The sequence below is a fragment of the Epinephelus fuscoguttatus genome, linkage group LG10 (assembly GCF_011397635.1).
Source record: "Epinephelus fuscoguttatus linkage group LG10, E.fuscoguttatus.final_Chr_v1".
Lineage (NCBI taxonomy): Eukaryota > Metazoa > Chordata > Actinopteri > Perciformes > Serranidae > Epinephelus > Epinephelus fuscoguttatus.
In genome coordinates, this window is record NC_064761.1 from 40885706 (window position 1) to 40900759 (window position 15054).

The 15054-nt window shown below is 40.9% G+C and overlaps 1 protein-coding gene across 3 annotated transcripts in view; it reads right to left on the reverse strand.

Annotated features, from left to right (window-relative positions):
* Positions 1-331: 331 nt before the first annotated feature.
* Positions 332-15054, reverse strand: part of clocka (clock circadian regulator a) — a 43979-nt gene continuing 29256 nt past the window's right edge. The window contains exons 10-23 of one of the 3 annotated variants that reach the window (XM_049587642.1): positions 13933-14046; positions 13725-13843; positions 13008-13090; positions 10082-10188; positions 9841-9988; positions 8340-8415; positions 8076-8217; positions 7884-7984; positions 7645-7770; positions 5373-5531; positions 5053-5256; positions 4769-4953; positions 3493-3751; positions 332-1569 (exon numbers count right to left, since the gene is read on the reverse strand). In XM_049587642.1, coding sequence (XP_049443599.1) covers positions 1312-1569; positions 3493-3751; positions 4769-4953; positions 5053-5256; positions 5373-5531; positions 7645-7770; positions 7884-7984; positions 8076-8217; positions 8340-8415; positions 9841-9988; positions 10082-10188; positions 13008-13090; positions 13725-13843; positions 13933-14046 — 2081 coding nt within the window. In that variant the 3' untranslated portion in view covers positions 332-1311. Of the gene's footprint in view, positions 1570-3492; positions 3752-4768; positions 4954-5052; positions 5278-5372; positions 5532-7644; positions 7771-7883; positions 7985-8075; positions 8221-8339; positions 8416-9840; positions 9989-10081; positions 10189-13007; positions 13091-13724; positions 13844-13932; positions 14047-15054 lie in introns of all 3 variants that reach the window. The other 2 variants (XM_049587640.1, XM_049587641.1) reach the window with 2 other exon arrangements.

The window sequence follows — 15054 nt, forward strand, 5'->3', positions numbered from 1 at the left end:
AGATAAGTGGCTGAAGACTGGGTGAATGATCAGACTGCCAATGAGGACATTGTTTGATTAGCCCCACACGAACACAAATCATTTCACTCACGCTCAGTCTGAGAATATTAGCCACAAGTTTGTATGCCTGATTTTAGACTTTTAAGAGATAATAAATATCTATAGGTTGAATGAAGCCACTTCAGGAACCACACAGTCAGTATGGATGCCTCTGACATGAAGGAATCTCAGCAGAAGTGCTAAAAATGAAGAATATGAAGGATTATGTTGGCAAATCTTATTGTTGCATAAGTTTAGCTTGATTGTGGTCATCTTAAGTTCATTCACAATATTTGACTCAAGTTCAATTTAGTCTTTAGTGTGCAGACTTACAGTAAAGCACATTTTAAAAAGCTTAAAAATACTTTAAAACATTTCTCTATCATTTTGACAATTTTATGAAATTCTGTGAAAATATGGGTCAAGGATTAAACAAACTGTGACACAACAAGCAGCATCGGCACTGTCTGCTATGCAGACACACAAACACATCCCCTAGGAGAAAGGAAGTCTGTGAAAATATCAGCCACTGAGCATTTTAAGATCTTTTCTTCTTAAGAAAAAAAGCATATTCAAAGCTGCAAATAACAGACTACGCATTTCATTTCATGCATCATCATATAAAATATTAGTTCTTTCTTTTTCATCGTATTTACATAATATATTACACATGATGTTCTGTACAGTAAAAGTTCAATCTACACCACATTCTTAAAAATATTTTCTGACCCATAATTATTTTTACACGAAAAACAAGAATAGGAGAAAACATCCAAAACAAACAAGCCTCTGGCTGTTCTGCAGGACGTCCTTGAAGCTTGATAGAAGCTTCGCTGCGTTAACTTAATTAACCGGAGAGCTCTGCATAAAATAATCCTGTGAGGGTGACTGGAGCACACACACACACATGCGCGCACACACACTGAACACACAGGGAAAGGGCCAGGGGAGGGTGTGAGGGGGAGTCCATTATAGGGATTGTTGCTCCCCCTTTTCTTGGAGAAAGGGCTTCGTCCCAGAGCCAAAGCCCACTGCCAGAGCAACAGCGAGACCAGTCCTGGTTCTCTGCAGCACTCTGTGCTCAGGAGTTAAGTGCAAACAGCAAAAGATCCTTGTGAGGGGAGGGAAGCCACAGCCTGCCCATCCAATCACGTCAGCCTCTGAGGCATGGTCTCAGCGCTGTACTTTGAGAAGAACTCCTCTTTAGACCCCCGTCACAAAGACACCCACACTTGGGTTTGGCTCACTCCACCTCTGATTGGCTGTAGCCAGCTACTGTGGCTGCGTAGCAGAGCGATCAGACAAACTGTCTGCCCTGTGAGGGGCCAGCTGCTGTTGCTGCTGTTGTTGAAGTTGCTGTTTTTGTTGTTGTAGCTGCTTCTGCTGCTGTTGTTGCTGCAACTGTTGTTGCTGTTGTAACTGTTGCTGCTGCTGTTGTGTTGTGGCAGTGAAGGTACCCTGCTGCTGCAAAGGGAACGCTGCCTGCAGAATCAACTGGGTGGACTGGTTTCCATGAAGAAGCCGAGGAGCCTTGAGTGAAAACAAATGATTAGCCCGATCTTAGAAAGGAAATTTCCCTACTGAGTCATTAACAATAAGTCAGGATTTAACTTAAAGGTATATTCCGTAAACACACTTGCCCGTGAAAGTAAAAGCCAACCACTGCAACTTCCCAGAGTTCAAAGTGAGGTCATGAAATGTCTTGTTTTGTTCAAACCACAGATATTCAGTTAACTATGATATATGACAAAAGAGACGCAGACCTCAGAGAATAGAAGCTTGGACCTGAGATAATGCCGTACTGTCTTACTGTCTTTGCTTAAATAAGACTTAAACAATTAATCAATTATCCAAATAGTTGGCAATAATTTTTCTGTCAACTGGCTAATTGTTTCAGCTCTTAAACAGACTTGAATATTCCACACTGTATCTTGAAGTGGAACAGTCAGTCTAATGAGCATCACAAGATCTTAAAGAATAAAATGTTTAGAATTCAGCATAAGTCATAAGTCTGATGTCAGTGTGTCGTTCTATGAGAACATGCATAGATACAGGGAAACTTACAAAGCTAGGGCCGTAACGGTACGTGCATTTGTGTCGAACCGTTCGGTACGCAACTTTCGGTTCGGCACGACCCTGTACCGAATTACTGGGCGCAGGATATTATTTTATTTTATTTTGTTTTATTTTAATTCCACTTTTGCGAGCCGAACCATTTATAATATCTAGTTTCCCGACGGACATAATTGAGTGACGGACCGAGTCTGACCGTAAACCTTAAGTCCTCCGTTTGGGAACACTTTGGTTTCAGGGTAAAATACGAAGATGGAAATAAACAAGTGGACAAGACAAAAGCAGTGTGCCGACACTGCAGAACAGCGGTCGGGTATGTACTTGGAAACACGTCTAACATGCTAACGCATCTAAAGTGACACCACCCGAGTTTGAACGTTAACCAGCACGACTAGAAAAAGCAATCTGGTGCAAATAAAGATATCGTCGTCGTTTAAAAAGAAAGAGCGTTTCCCTGACCATTCTGATCGTGCGAAAGAAATAACCAACACCACTGGAGTTGAGTAAAATTGTTTAAGCTGCACTTTAGATATAAGCATATTTTGTTTACTGCACTTTAACAAAGTGGGAAAGCTAAGTAAGTTCCTAGTAAAACTGAATCTGAGCAGGCTTTAAAGCTGACCAGCTGCACTATACTTTTTATTTTAACTGAGTAAAACTGTTAAAGCAGAAATGTATATTTATATTTTTCATTCAAAAAATGTGTTAAAAAAACAGCAGGATTTTATTTTTCACTTTTATATTTCTATTTTCATTCAAACAATGTGAAAAAGCAGGATTTTATATATATTTGTTTCATTCAAAAATTGTGTAAAAAGAGTTAACTGCTGTGGTGGTATGTTTTAATAAGGTTACCAATAAGTAAAAGATATTTAATAGTTGTCTATTCTTTTCATTACTGTACTGAAAAAAAATGAACCGTGACTTGTGTACCGAGGTACGTACCGAACCGAGATTTTTGTGTACCGTTACACCCCTATACAAAGTCATTTAAGTGGTCATTGTAACAGGAAGCTACACATACTGAGCTCACACATACAGAATACACAGCGGCTGTCACTTAGCACCACTAAGGGCCCGATCACACAGAAAGTGTTTTAGCAGTTGGAGGCAGCTTTTTGTAATAGTTTTTAATGAGAATGGAGCTTTTGCTCGCAGTTTTTGCTTTCCGATGCACCACGGGTTTCTGCGCTCTGGCAGCCTGGCGTTTTTGCCGGAGCACTCTGAACTCCTCAAGTTGAAAAAGGTGCAGCAAGCGTGTTTTGTTGTTTTCAGTGGCATTCAAATTAAAAAAGAAAAAAGGCAGAGCTGTGCGCTTTCTGTGTGATCCGGGCCTAAAGTGAAAAGTTACCTAAATGTTAATTTCCCCCTGAGTGTTACCTGTAGGAACTGTGTTTGCTGCTGGGCCAGTGGAGCCTGCCCTGGCTGCATGGCTGTGACCTGTGACTGCTGCTGTACCTGCTGCTCCTGCTGCTGCTGTGGTGGCTGCTGGGAAATGCTGATGGTCTGGGTCTGGCCCTGCTGGGGAGCAAAGGCCGTCACCACTTGGCCCATAAACATGGTTGTGGGGACCATGACTGCCCCACATGCCATCTGACCTGTCACTAGCTTGGTGAGCAGTTGAGGACTGGCAGGAAACCTGTGAGAGACAGGAAGTGGGCAGAGGTCAGGTAGAGGTCACTGAATCATTCATAACATTAGGGAAACATGTAATCTTGGTTGCTGATGTTGTTAATTTCTCCCCGATTTTGGATCAGATTCCTCCTGGATCATGTCCATCTGTAAAGACTTTGGTTTAGAAGCTTTTAATAGTGATTTTTCATCAAGTGTCGCAGTCATTTCCTCTACTGCAAGTACACTGCTACATGTAGCTACATGCAAATATCAGGGAAATGCGTAAACTTTGTTGCCAGTGTTTTTAATTTCACCGCAATTTCCGATCTGATTGCTGCTGGAGCATGTCCGGTTTTGTTTAGAAGCTGTTGAGGATTTTTAATGGTAGAAAGTGCTGCTATACTCCACCATTCCCCAACTGCAAGTACGCTGCTACATGTAGCTACATGCTAACATCAGGCAAGCACATAAACTTGGTTGCCGTTGTCATTAATTTCTTCCCAATTTCGCATCATATTCCTGCTGGAACATGTCCGGTTTTGTTTAGAAGCTTCTGTTGAGGATTTTTAATGGTAGAAAGTGCTGCTATACTCCACCATTCCCCCACTGCAGGTACGATGCTACATGTAGCTACATGCTAACATCAGGCAAGCACGTAAAATTGGTTGCTGTTGTCATTAATTTCTTCCCAATTTTGCATCATATTCTTGCTGTTACAGTCATTCCCTGGGGGCAATGACAATGCAAAGATGCAGAGATGGAAACAATGATCAATCAAAGCAGACTGGGCTTTTTCAGAAGGCAGACTTAAAGAGACAGATGCTAAAACGGAGTGTGAATACGGGTGTTGCAGCACAGACAGTATGAGGGAAACAGTGTTTCTGTGACCATTAAAAAATGTTAACATGTTCTACCAGAAACCCAAAATACAAGTATGAACCTAAAAATGAGCACAATGACACCTCTTTAATAACAGATTCACTTTATGTGAAGACAGAACATACAACTATGACATGATAAATGAGAGTAGTTTGATGCAAACCTAATCTGAGCTGAACGGTCCTGTGCAAATGTAGCCACAGCAGGAGTGTTGGGTCCAGTGTTCTGAGCCAGGCTGGTGGCAATCTGGACCACATTAGGGCTTTGCTGAGGGATCATCATTGTGTTGTAGAGAGACGCAGGCAGTGGATTTTGTTGAGGCTGCAGAGTGAGAGACGACCGCTGAGACTGAAACAGACAGAGCCAGAGTAAGTGGCGAGATGTGGCTGTGTTGGATGTGTTTAATGAATAGCACAGGGAGAAGGAGAACTGTTTAGTTTGTCAGACCTGTGAGAGTGCTGTGCTCTGTTCCCGTAGGAGTGTTTGTTGCTGGGGCTGGACAGCATGTTGTTGCTGTATGCTGTTCTGTAGAGGCCCTGCAGAGACCACCTGGCCCTGCATGCTGAGTGTTCCCCCCTGCTGCACGGCGTTCCCCTGAGCCATCTGAACAGACCCCAGATTTAGTCCTCCAGCTCCTTTCTGCACGAACATCTGAAATAAACAGCCAAGGTTCTATATAACTGTAAAACCATCCACCCAAACTGTAAATAAATAAATAGATTAAATGCATGTTTGCCCCACACTCCTGAGCAACTCTTCAGTCTCACCTGCAGGCTCTGTCCCTGCACTCTCTGCAGCTCGTCCTGGATCTGCCGCAGCTCATCCTGCTGCCGCTGAATGTTGGCCTCGATCATCCTGGTCCTCTGCTCCAGCTGCTCTTTCAGGTTCTGCATGGCTTCTAGCTGGCTGGAGAACTGTACCATTGACTGGCAAAAGAACAATGACATAGGGGGAACGGCAGGTAAGTTAAATGGCAGCTGCTGAGGAAGCACAAACAGTGATTCATTGTGAAGAGTGATTCAGGGGAGTGTGCACGGTCTAATGCTGACTAAAATCCAACTGAATCTGTGGTCCAGGTATATCTGGGGTTAGCCTGCCTGTATCCAGCAAATTTTATCAGTGTAGGACAACAAAACATTGTTTGGCACACGTGATCATCTCAGGCAGAGGAGAAAGCGTTATCATTCTTCCTCCTGCAATCGCCTGAAAAATGTAATTGAAAACAATTTGTTTTGGCTGGGTAACTTGAATCCCGCTCACTGGCTTCACTCATAGACAAACACAGGCAGAGTCCAGATTTTAAAGTTCAGAATTTGTATCAAAAACAATTTAAGCAGGGGGTTACAGTACAGGCAAATGCATTATGATCTGATTGAATGAATGATGATTGATTTGACGGTTTGACGGTTTATGGGCAGTCACTCATCGGGTCAGGCAATATGTTTGGCGGATTCGATGAGATAGAATAACAAGAATGGCAGCCCTCTGACGCTTCCTCCTCATACCTGGCTGTATCCAGCCTGCACCGCACATACAGGCAGGTTATACAGAGCACACAATGAACAGGAGCGTGCTGCGAGACAGCCGCGGTCAGCGGAGACAGAGGGAGTTCTTCACAGTATTTATTCATTTTTATGTTTTACATTTAAGTTGCAACTATGAGCTAGTTCCAGAGCAATAGAAATGTACTTATGAATTTTATATTTTTAGCACCAGTCCTTCTTAATGATGACTAGTGCAGTGCCCGTTCAAAATGTGCCTGGAACAGGTCGACTGCTTGGCCTTTCTCCAGACAACTAACCCAAACAGCTTCATACTCAACAGGGCTCTTCCTTGCGTCATGAGCAACACACCTGCCATGACATATTTGCGTTTGAGTACACACATCATTTACTATCAGCTACCTATTTGGGACCAGGCTATTTCCAAGAACAAAAGCATTCCAAGAGTGGTTAACAGTTACATCCCTGAAAGCAAGCCATTCGGTGGTAGGGGTCCCCTCTCAAAACACTGCACAGTGTTTGTAATGCACTACTAATAAATACATCCGGATCTCAAGAACCTGCACTTGACACCGCACTTCCTAGGGGCTTCAGCGATACACGCACAGACGTGCATAGTACTCGTGAAAAAGCTGAAGCTGAAACTGGGTTTTTATTTTAGAAAAAGAAACGAGAAAAGAGACTGGTCTCTGCCACATTCTTGACTGTTTATGGGGATGTGCTATATAGGAGTGCACCCACCCAGTGTTTGCATGTTCTGGACTCTGTGTACCATGGTGCAATGAGATTTATTACCAACTGTGAGCCACTAACTCATCATTGTGTCCTGTACGCTCGAGTTAGCTGGCTGTCTTTAAAATTTGATAGACATTTCATTGGCATTCTCTTGTTTACAAAGCTATTCTTGGCCTACTTCCGGCATATTGATGTGTGAAAGTTAAGCAAAAAATTGAAAATGGCTCTGCTCTCTGTTCACAGACAATGTCTGTATTGTCTGTACCGAGGGTACATACAGAGTTTGGCAAGCGAGCATTTATGTCTGCAGCTCCTTATATGTGGAATCTTCTGCAGAAGGACTTAAAGTTGCACAGCTTGCTTCCTCTTGGCTGTTTCAAAACACTGTTGCAGGATTTTTGTACACAATCTGCTACATGCTAGTGTCAAGTTGTATCTTAGCTGGTCTTTGCAATCATGTGTAGTTGCCAATTTTTGTGTTTTTATGCTTCATTTCTAGTATATTTTAACATACTTTTTGGGTTTTCATTGTAGTAATCTTATTTTGTGTTTTACATTGACTGTTCTAGAGTCTGAACTGAGAAGCAGAATTGGTAATTAATTGTTCACCTCCTTTTAATGCGCCTCCCTATTTACCAGAGGAGCTCAAGACACAATTTTAACCATAACACACCATAAATTATATTTATATTATATTTAAGAAAGAATCCAATTAGGCGTCACTGACAGAGAGATTTATGGCGCATGAAAAGCTGTCTGGCTCCTAATATTAGATATAAATTAAATAAGATAAATGTCTTACTTGGCTGCTAGTCTGAACTTGTTGCTGTTGTTGAGACTGCGGTTGTTGTTGTTGTTGCTGTTGTTGTTGTTGTGACACTATGGATGGTGCCATGTTCTGTCCTGTATTTTGGGAGCTCATTGACTGCTGATAGAATTAAGACAGAAACAGTATTAGCACCAGACAACAACAAAGGATGAAGAACAGTTCAGAGTAAAGCGCTGTGAATCTCTTTCCTCTGTTCTCGTCTCTTCACCAACCTGACTGCTGATAGATGATCTTCGTTGTGATGTCATCTCCACAGCAGAGACAGACTGGCGACCTGGTGTACTCCTGTCTCCCTGAAGCTTCATCTGTGATGCTGAGAGGGAAATATAAACATGAGGCTCTGGTTAAAAAAAGAGAAGACTGCCTTAGATGTAACAGTCATAGAGATCATTGAGGGTACTTACAGGCTGGGTCAGACACAGCGGTGTGCGAGGATTTGCGTGAGCTGCGAGACGAGGCTGAGGGCGTCCGGCTGTGGTTGAAGCGCTCCAGAGCCTCCTTCAGGCTGGAAGTGTTGAGCTGGGACTCAGAGCCTGAATCCTGGGACTGCTGTGAGGTGGGGAGATGGTCAGCTTTGGGTCTCCATATAAAGTATAATCACAGATTACTGATCCATCATCCTACAATTAATTTTAAAAAGCCTAACAACTGTCAAACAGACGTCTCACCTTGTCTGCTGTGATCTCAGGTTGTGATTCTTCAATTCCGAGCTCTCTGCGCTGCTCTGCTCGTACTTCAGCGTAACTGTAGAGCAACGACAGTGAATAAACTTCTTATATACGGATAATCCACGATAAGTCACCAAGTATTTAAAACTTTACCCAGTTAAATTCTCAAAAAAATAAATTAATAAAAAAAAATTCAATTCAATTCAATTTTCTTGTAAAAACTTCTATTAAATTTGTGGGATTTTGCAAAATCATACAGCTCTACTCCAAAAATTTTTTTAGTTGTGATTTTTTCATGTTTGGCCCACAGAGCTATGTTTGCTCATTTTTGCAGCTCTTTGTGTGATTTATCTAAACCTCACCAACTGCTGATTTTTCACTGTATTGGGTTAAAATTTGTAGTGAATATCAAGAGACCCTAGTTATAGCAAGCATGTATTCATGTAAATAGTTGTTGCTAAATGTTTTGCAGATTTTTTTAAAAAAATATATATATCTGAAAGGAATATCAAGACTTTTTCATAAAAAATACAAATTATCATTATTATTTCAATTAAAATAATCAATCTGGGGAAAGTATACAGTCAAAATAAACTAAAAGGATTTTTTGTTTGTTTGTTTATTTCAACTCTGAAGCTTTATTTGGCGAGATCTGTGGCATTCAATTTTCCATGCAGGATCAAATAACGATGTGATAGAACTAGAGTCATTTTGCACAGATTCTAAATTTGGTCGCTATAAAGTGAAAACTAGTGGAGACTTTAACAAAAAAAAAAAAAATTGATTACTGTAAAATATGCAGTTTCAAATTATTCTTTAGATTTCTTGGATGTCCTGTATAAATTTTAACCCAATCTAATGAAAAATAAGCAATTAATGAAGCTTAGAATGCAAATACATGATGGACTTTAGTGCAAAGGGCCAAATTAAAAACAAAACAAAAAAACATAACTAAAGAAGTATGAATTTTAATAAAAGTTTTTCCATGAGTTTTTTCAGGAAATTCCATAAAATGAACAGGGAGGTCCTTGGTTTGTTGGTATTGGTATGGAATTACCAAATCAATCAAGTAGTAAAATTAAGTATCATGCAGCTGCACACTATCTCCAAACTCAGTGTGTTACTCAGTCTTGTTTATCCCGTCTTCAACTGGTCAAAAATGCAGCAGCAAGAGTTTTAACAGGGTCAAAAAAGACGGAGCACATTACCCCCATTCTTGCCTCCCTACACTGGCTGTGTGTTAGCTACAGAATACATTTTAAGATTCTGATGTTTGTCTACAAAGTGTCTTCTGTTTCTCCTCTTTCTCTTGCTTTGCTTTTCTCTATGTTGCTGTAAGAGCACTTACGATCAACTCTGTTTGTGTTTCAAGTGCTATATAAGTAAAGTTGACTTGACTGTGAGTATATAATATTGTGATTTCAGTGACGGATGCAGGACAAAGATGACTTGAAACTCTTCTCTAACAATGTGAATATCTCTGGGCAAATCTTTCATGTACCTTACAACAGTGTGTGTGCAGACAATAAACTCTGGTCTGGAGTTCCACTGGTGGTAGGTGATGTAGTAGTGGGTCTGAAGCCAAATCCACTGCTGCCCTTTGGTGAGGAATCTGTAGTAGCAGGACTTTCCTTTGCCGTACTGCATTACTGCAGACACACAAGGAGAGGGAGCGGACTGATGAAGAAGCCGAGGATTGTAGATGAAGTCACTTGAATGATGTCTGACAAAGCAGTACTCACAGTGTTCGTGGCATTTGGCCAGTGTTTCCAGGTCATCGACGTGGTAGTAGTCATATCCTGATGTACCCAGGACCTCAAACGGGAGGTAACCTATGATGGGTGGAGCTCTGGACAAACAAAGAACATACTATTGAGATGAGTCATTAACAGACCTCCACACACCTTCTACCATAAGTCATCATACTGTGGTTTTTCTCAAAGGGCTCACAGCGTTAAGAGTCAATATTAATTGAATAAATACGGCTATGAGATAAACCCTGAAATAAATAGATGAGTCAATATAGTTCAATGAATAAACAAATTGTTCTTTATTTTTAAAAAAGAACATTTGTCAAAGGATTACTTTTTCCGGTGGACATTTATTTCCTAATTTTTAATTTTACTTTATGTAACTGGCGGTAAAAGACTTATGGAAATTAAAAATCTCTTATTTAAGAGTGTCCTGGCCAAGACAGGCAGCAGCACAAACAACACAGTTACAAACAATAAAACAACTGAAAACAAGTTGCCACATTTATTCCCCAGCTCATTTTACCTTCATGAAAAACTTATTCATTTTATATACTGTATTGACTTAGTTACATATTTATCTGTACATTTAGTTATAGATTTATTGCCTTATTTATTTATTTCAGAATTTATTTCACAGCCATAGTTATTTCATTTGTAGGCATAATTATTTATTTATGTATATAATTTCTTTTTAATATTGACATAAATAGCATTTCAGACTCATCAGCTTTGGGATCTTCCATGACAACAGCAGAGTTTCATAACAGCACTCATGGTATCATGGGAAAATACTTCACAAATGAAGCTTTAATTAATCTAGACGACCTTTTCACCGCTTCTGCAGCAGCAAAACTATATTTACCAGTCAAGCTCAACAATCAGACTGTCAGACGTTGAAGCTGTGATTCCCGATGGGACATGTGAAGTTTTAAGAAGTTTCTACCAACCATCCTGTTTGTCTTGACAAGTTGCTGTTGTTGGTGCGACAGAGTTAGGTTGCTTTCACACCTGTAGTTAGATAATTTGGTAGAGACTGAGAAACAAATAACATATATTGTTACTTTAAGCCCTGATCCGCTTCATGTCCACACTGGTTTATTACAACAAACCAAGAGGAGTAAACAGGAAGTTGTACAGACTGACAGTGGGAAGTTTTGGTGATGCCATCTGCCTGACAGACAGCAGGTTATGCTGCACTTTACTGCTCTTTACATGTTTATTTATCTTCTCTGAAGTCACAAAGTGCTCACAAATTAATAACTGATAATGATTATTATTAGTTAAAACTGCAACTGGATCTCATATATCATAACTAGTGACTAACACATACAAAAAGGACCAACGTGCCTTTTTACTGGGGAATTGCTCGACTAATACGTAGAACACAAGCTCAACACAGAGGCTACACATCACTCATAAGACTGGGAGATGACTTCTGTGACATTTTAAAATCAGCAGATGCAGTTAATATTAGCTTTGCAATTCCTGCTAATGTCACACATGTAGTCTTTCAGAGTCCTGTGGTGGGTCTGTGTAGCTCGAGTCCAGTGGACAGAAATCAAACCACGGCACCACAGTTTGAATTGGAACCAAACAGGGCGGTTGTAAAAGCACCCTTAAAGCTACAGTTGGTAACTTTTACACCCATAACCCTTTGTTATATTTGCTGAAACTGTCGCTATGTTCACACAGAAGAACATGAGACAGATAGGAAAAACCATGTTCCTCCTCATAGTGCTTCTAATGGCTTTGCAAGAATCTGCCACATGTGAATGAAATCAACCAATCAGAGCTGAGGAGTCTCTAACTGTATGTCCACACCAAAAGCGACCAGAGCTTCCAAAATGGTGGAAGTCATTAATTTTCAATGAGAGCCCAGCAACTTGGGCGACTTGGGCGACTTGGGCGACCAGAGTGGGTCCGGAGGGGGGTTAAAACTCATTTAACTTTATGGTAATGAGCTCTGATGTGGTTCAGCAACAGCCAATTGGAATGCTGACGTGCTTCGATGAAGCAGGTCCCAGAGAACAAGCCTTGTAACTTTGGTTCCTACAGCACACTTGTTCCGACAATGGATATCGAGAAGTTGATTACTTGCGTTCACGCCCACTCAGTCCTTTTATAATGTGTCGCTGTTCGGTTACAGAGACCAAAATAAAAAGAATGAGGCTTGGGGCCGTGTTGCGCAGGAAGTTGGTTGGTCTGGTGAGTGTTAAAGTGTGTAATAGAGGAGAGAATTGCAGGCTAATGTTGCAACGTAGCATGCAAGTCTTCCTTGCTTGGTTTGAATGGGATGACATACGTTTTCTGTTTTCATTGACCGAACATAACTTTCTGTTGGCCAACTATGAGCTTTTTGACTGGACAACAGCAAGCAGCAACTACGCTGCTTTCAAGCCAGTAGTCTGCTTTACAGCTCCTTTAAATTGAAGAGCACGATCGAACGTTTAATGATTCATGTCATGAGCGACTAGAGCGACCAAAGTCGTGCTTCTTGGACGTCCGCGACAGACTTTGCCTCTTTGGAAGCTTCTGGTGTGAACGCTCAGTAACGCAGCTGTCAATCACTGTTTGTGAACTGTGGTCAAACTAGGCAGCGCTGATCAAATAAGAATCAAGATTCTGTTTCTGCATTGCTTTTTTCTCACCTCAAATGTTCTTAAAAACATATTTTAGTGAGTGTTTAGCTATAAAATGAGAAAGTTTGTGACCTGGCTGCCATGCTGGTGACAGTTGAGCCAAAACGAAGCACTCTCTCAATTTACAGCCTAACAGTACACTAAAATAGTTGCCATCTACAGCTTTAATAAATGATCCATTGGTAAACAACAAAAAACACAACACAAACATAATTGCACAATGAAAAACACACATCTGAACAAAGACACTGTATAAAAAATGAAAAAAACTGTACCTGTGGTCCAAGAAGAGAAATTTCCACTCTAAACTATGTCTGGAGGTGAATTCCTCATTCGGCTCCTCGACAGTGCACATCTCCTGTGAGGGACAGGGTGAAAATGTAGAATGTATTCAGACGTTATCTCCAGTTATCTTAAAAAATACATGTACTAAATACTAAAATATCTGAGCCCATGTGGAGCTGAACATGCAGGAAACAAGGTGAATCTTAAGAGGCAGATTTTAGCGTTATATATAACTGCCAGTTCCTGTTTGTCTCACACTACTTTGTCTCAGAAGTTTAATTGGCATTTATGCTTGTCTTTTATTCAGATTCTGCTGTCTCAGTTTCAGCACAACCACTCTGTGTATTATTTTGTGATGCTGATTGTTTGAATTTAGTCCAAACTCAATTTCCAACAGTAACAGTAACAGTAAAATCAACAGTAGCGCTTTTACTCAGCTGGAAGTAAAATTTTACACAGTGGGGAAGAGACAAATGGAGAATAAGCAATTTCAAGCAAAGGAAAAGTGGTTGCCAACAGAGGCAACACGGGAGAGCACATAATTGTTGACAGGAACCCAAATGTGTTTGCCTGCGGTGACTGGGCAAGCGTTACTGTTCAGCCCTGTCCTAATTAAAACTACCTTTTTCCAGACCCTGAAGCATGAAACCAAATGTGTGTCAACCGGATAAGAAGTGAGAAGTGGAAGAACAGCGAATGATTCTTACCTTGATAAACTGCGGTTTGGCGAGCCTCACGGTTGCTATGAGACACACTCTGTCTTCAAAGGTGGAGTGAAGCGACCGCTGGATCACTCCCTCAAAACCGTTTCGGGTACAGTTAGGCACTGGTGACGAGTAAAACAACAGAGGAGTTAGACTTCGGAGCCAGGAAAACTCAACTCAAGGCTCAGACAGTTAATGCAGTGTAACTCACCATTATTCAGGGACTTGAAGTTTCCAATGAACTTGACATATTCGTACACAGGGGGCTCTTTGGGGTCAATCGTCCCTCGGAGCATGTGGCAACAGAACTCTAACTGATTTTTTGCTGTGGAAAAAAGAGCTGTGTTAAAAAGGAAGAAACTGAAGAAAGAATTTGCACTTGTTGTAAAAATGTATTTATAGTAATTAAGCAGTCTGCTAACTGTGTTCATTTGCACCTTTTAATACATGACAACATATAGAAAAAATATAAAACCAGAATATTCTATTTTGTTTTACTCGACTCCCACCATGATACTTTGCCTCGAGATAACCTGTCTCCCTCCCTCTGGCTCCCTGAGGATGATGCTGCGTGCACATTAAAATGATGATGGGAAAAACATAAGTCTCCTCGAGGCTTATGACAAACTGCCAAAAGCAACCCAATAAGATGCAGCAGCAAATCTTGGTGCTCCCCAGGCTGCCTTGTGAAGTCTACCCAAACAATGAGAAACAGTCATCGCTGCTAGTGATGGAGACAGAAAACAAATACGCAGGAGGAAAGCACCTATGGATTGATAATGCCCGGTCACGTAATGGCTGTTTGAATCAGCTGTTCTGTATTCTGAAGCACTCAGTAGGATTTAGTAAATAGTGTAGCTGTTTGTTTTATCGTTTAATTTTAATGTAACAGGTATAAAAATGTTAATTAGACAGTAATCTGCATGAGAAATAAAGAAAAAGCAATTTTCATGGGTACAACACATTTCACTACGTTACCAATGCCAACAGCGTGACAAGGTGCTGAGTGTCTATTCTACACTGAGTGCTGCACGTTTGCCATTTTTTTCCAGTAGCAGTGAGTTGAAAAGTATTTAACTTTTAGTAAAACGCTGTGGCTGATCATCACTGTCACATTTCGCCTGGCCGTCAAGCAGAGGAGGGGCAGGACAAATACCAGAAATACTAGGGATGCACGATAATATTGGCACGTCATCAGTATCGGCTGATATTGGCTTTAAAATGAACTATCAGAGTCGCCCAGCATTTCATGTCTCCATGTGCTGGTGGGCCGTCACGACAAGAGTATCTATGCATAATATAATGTTAATTCCACTACAGAAGAGACTTCATG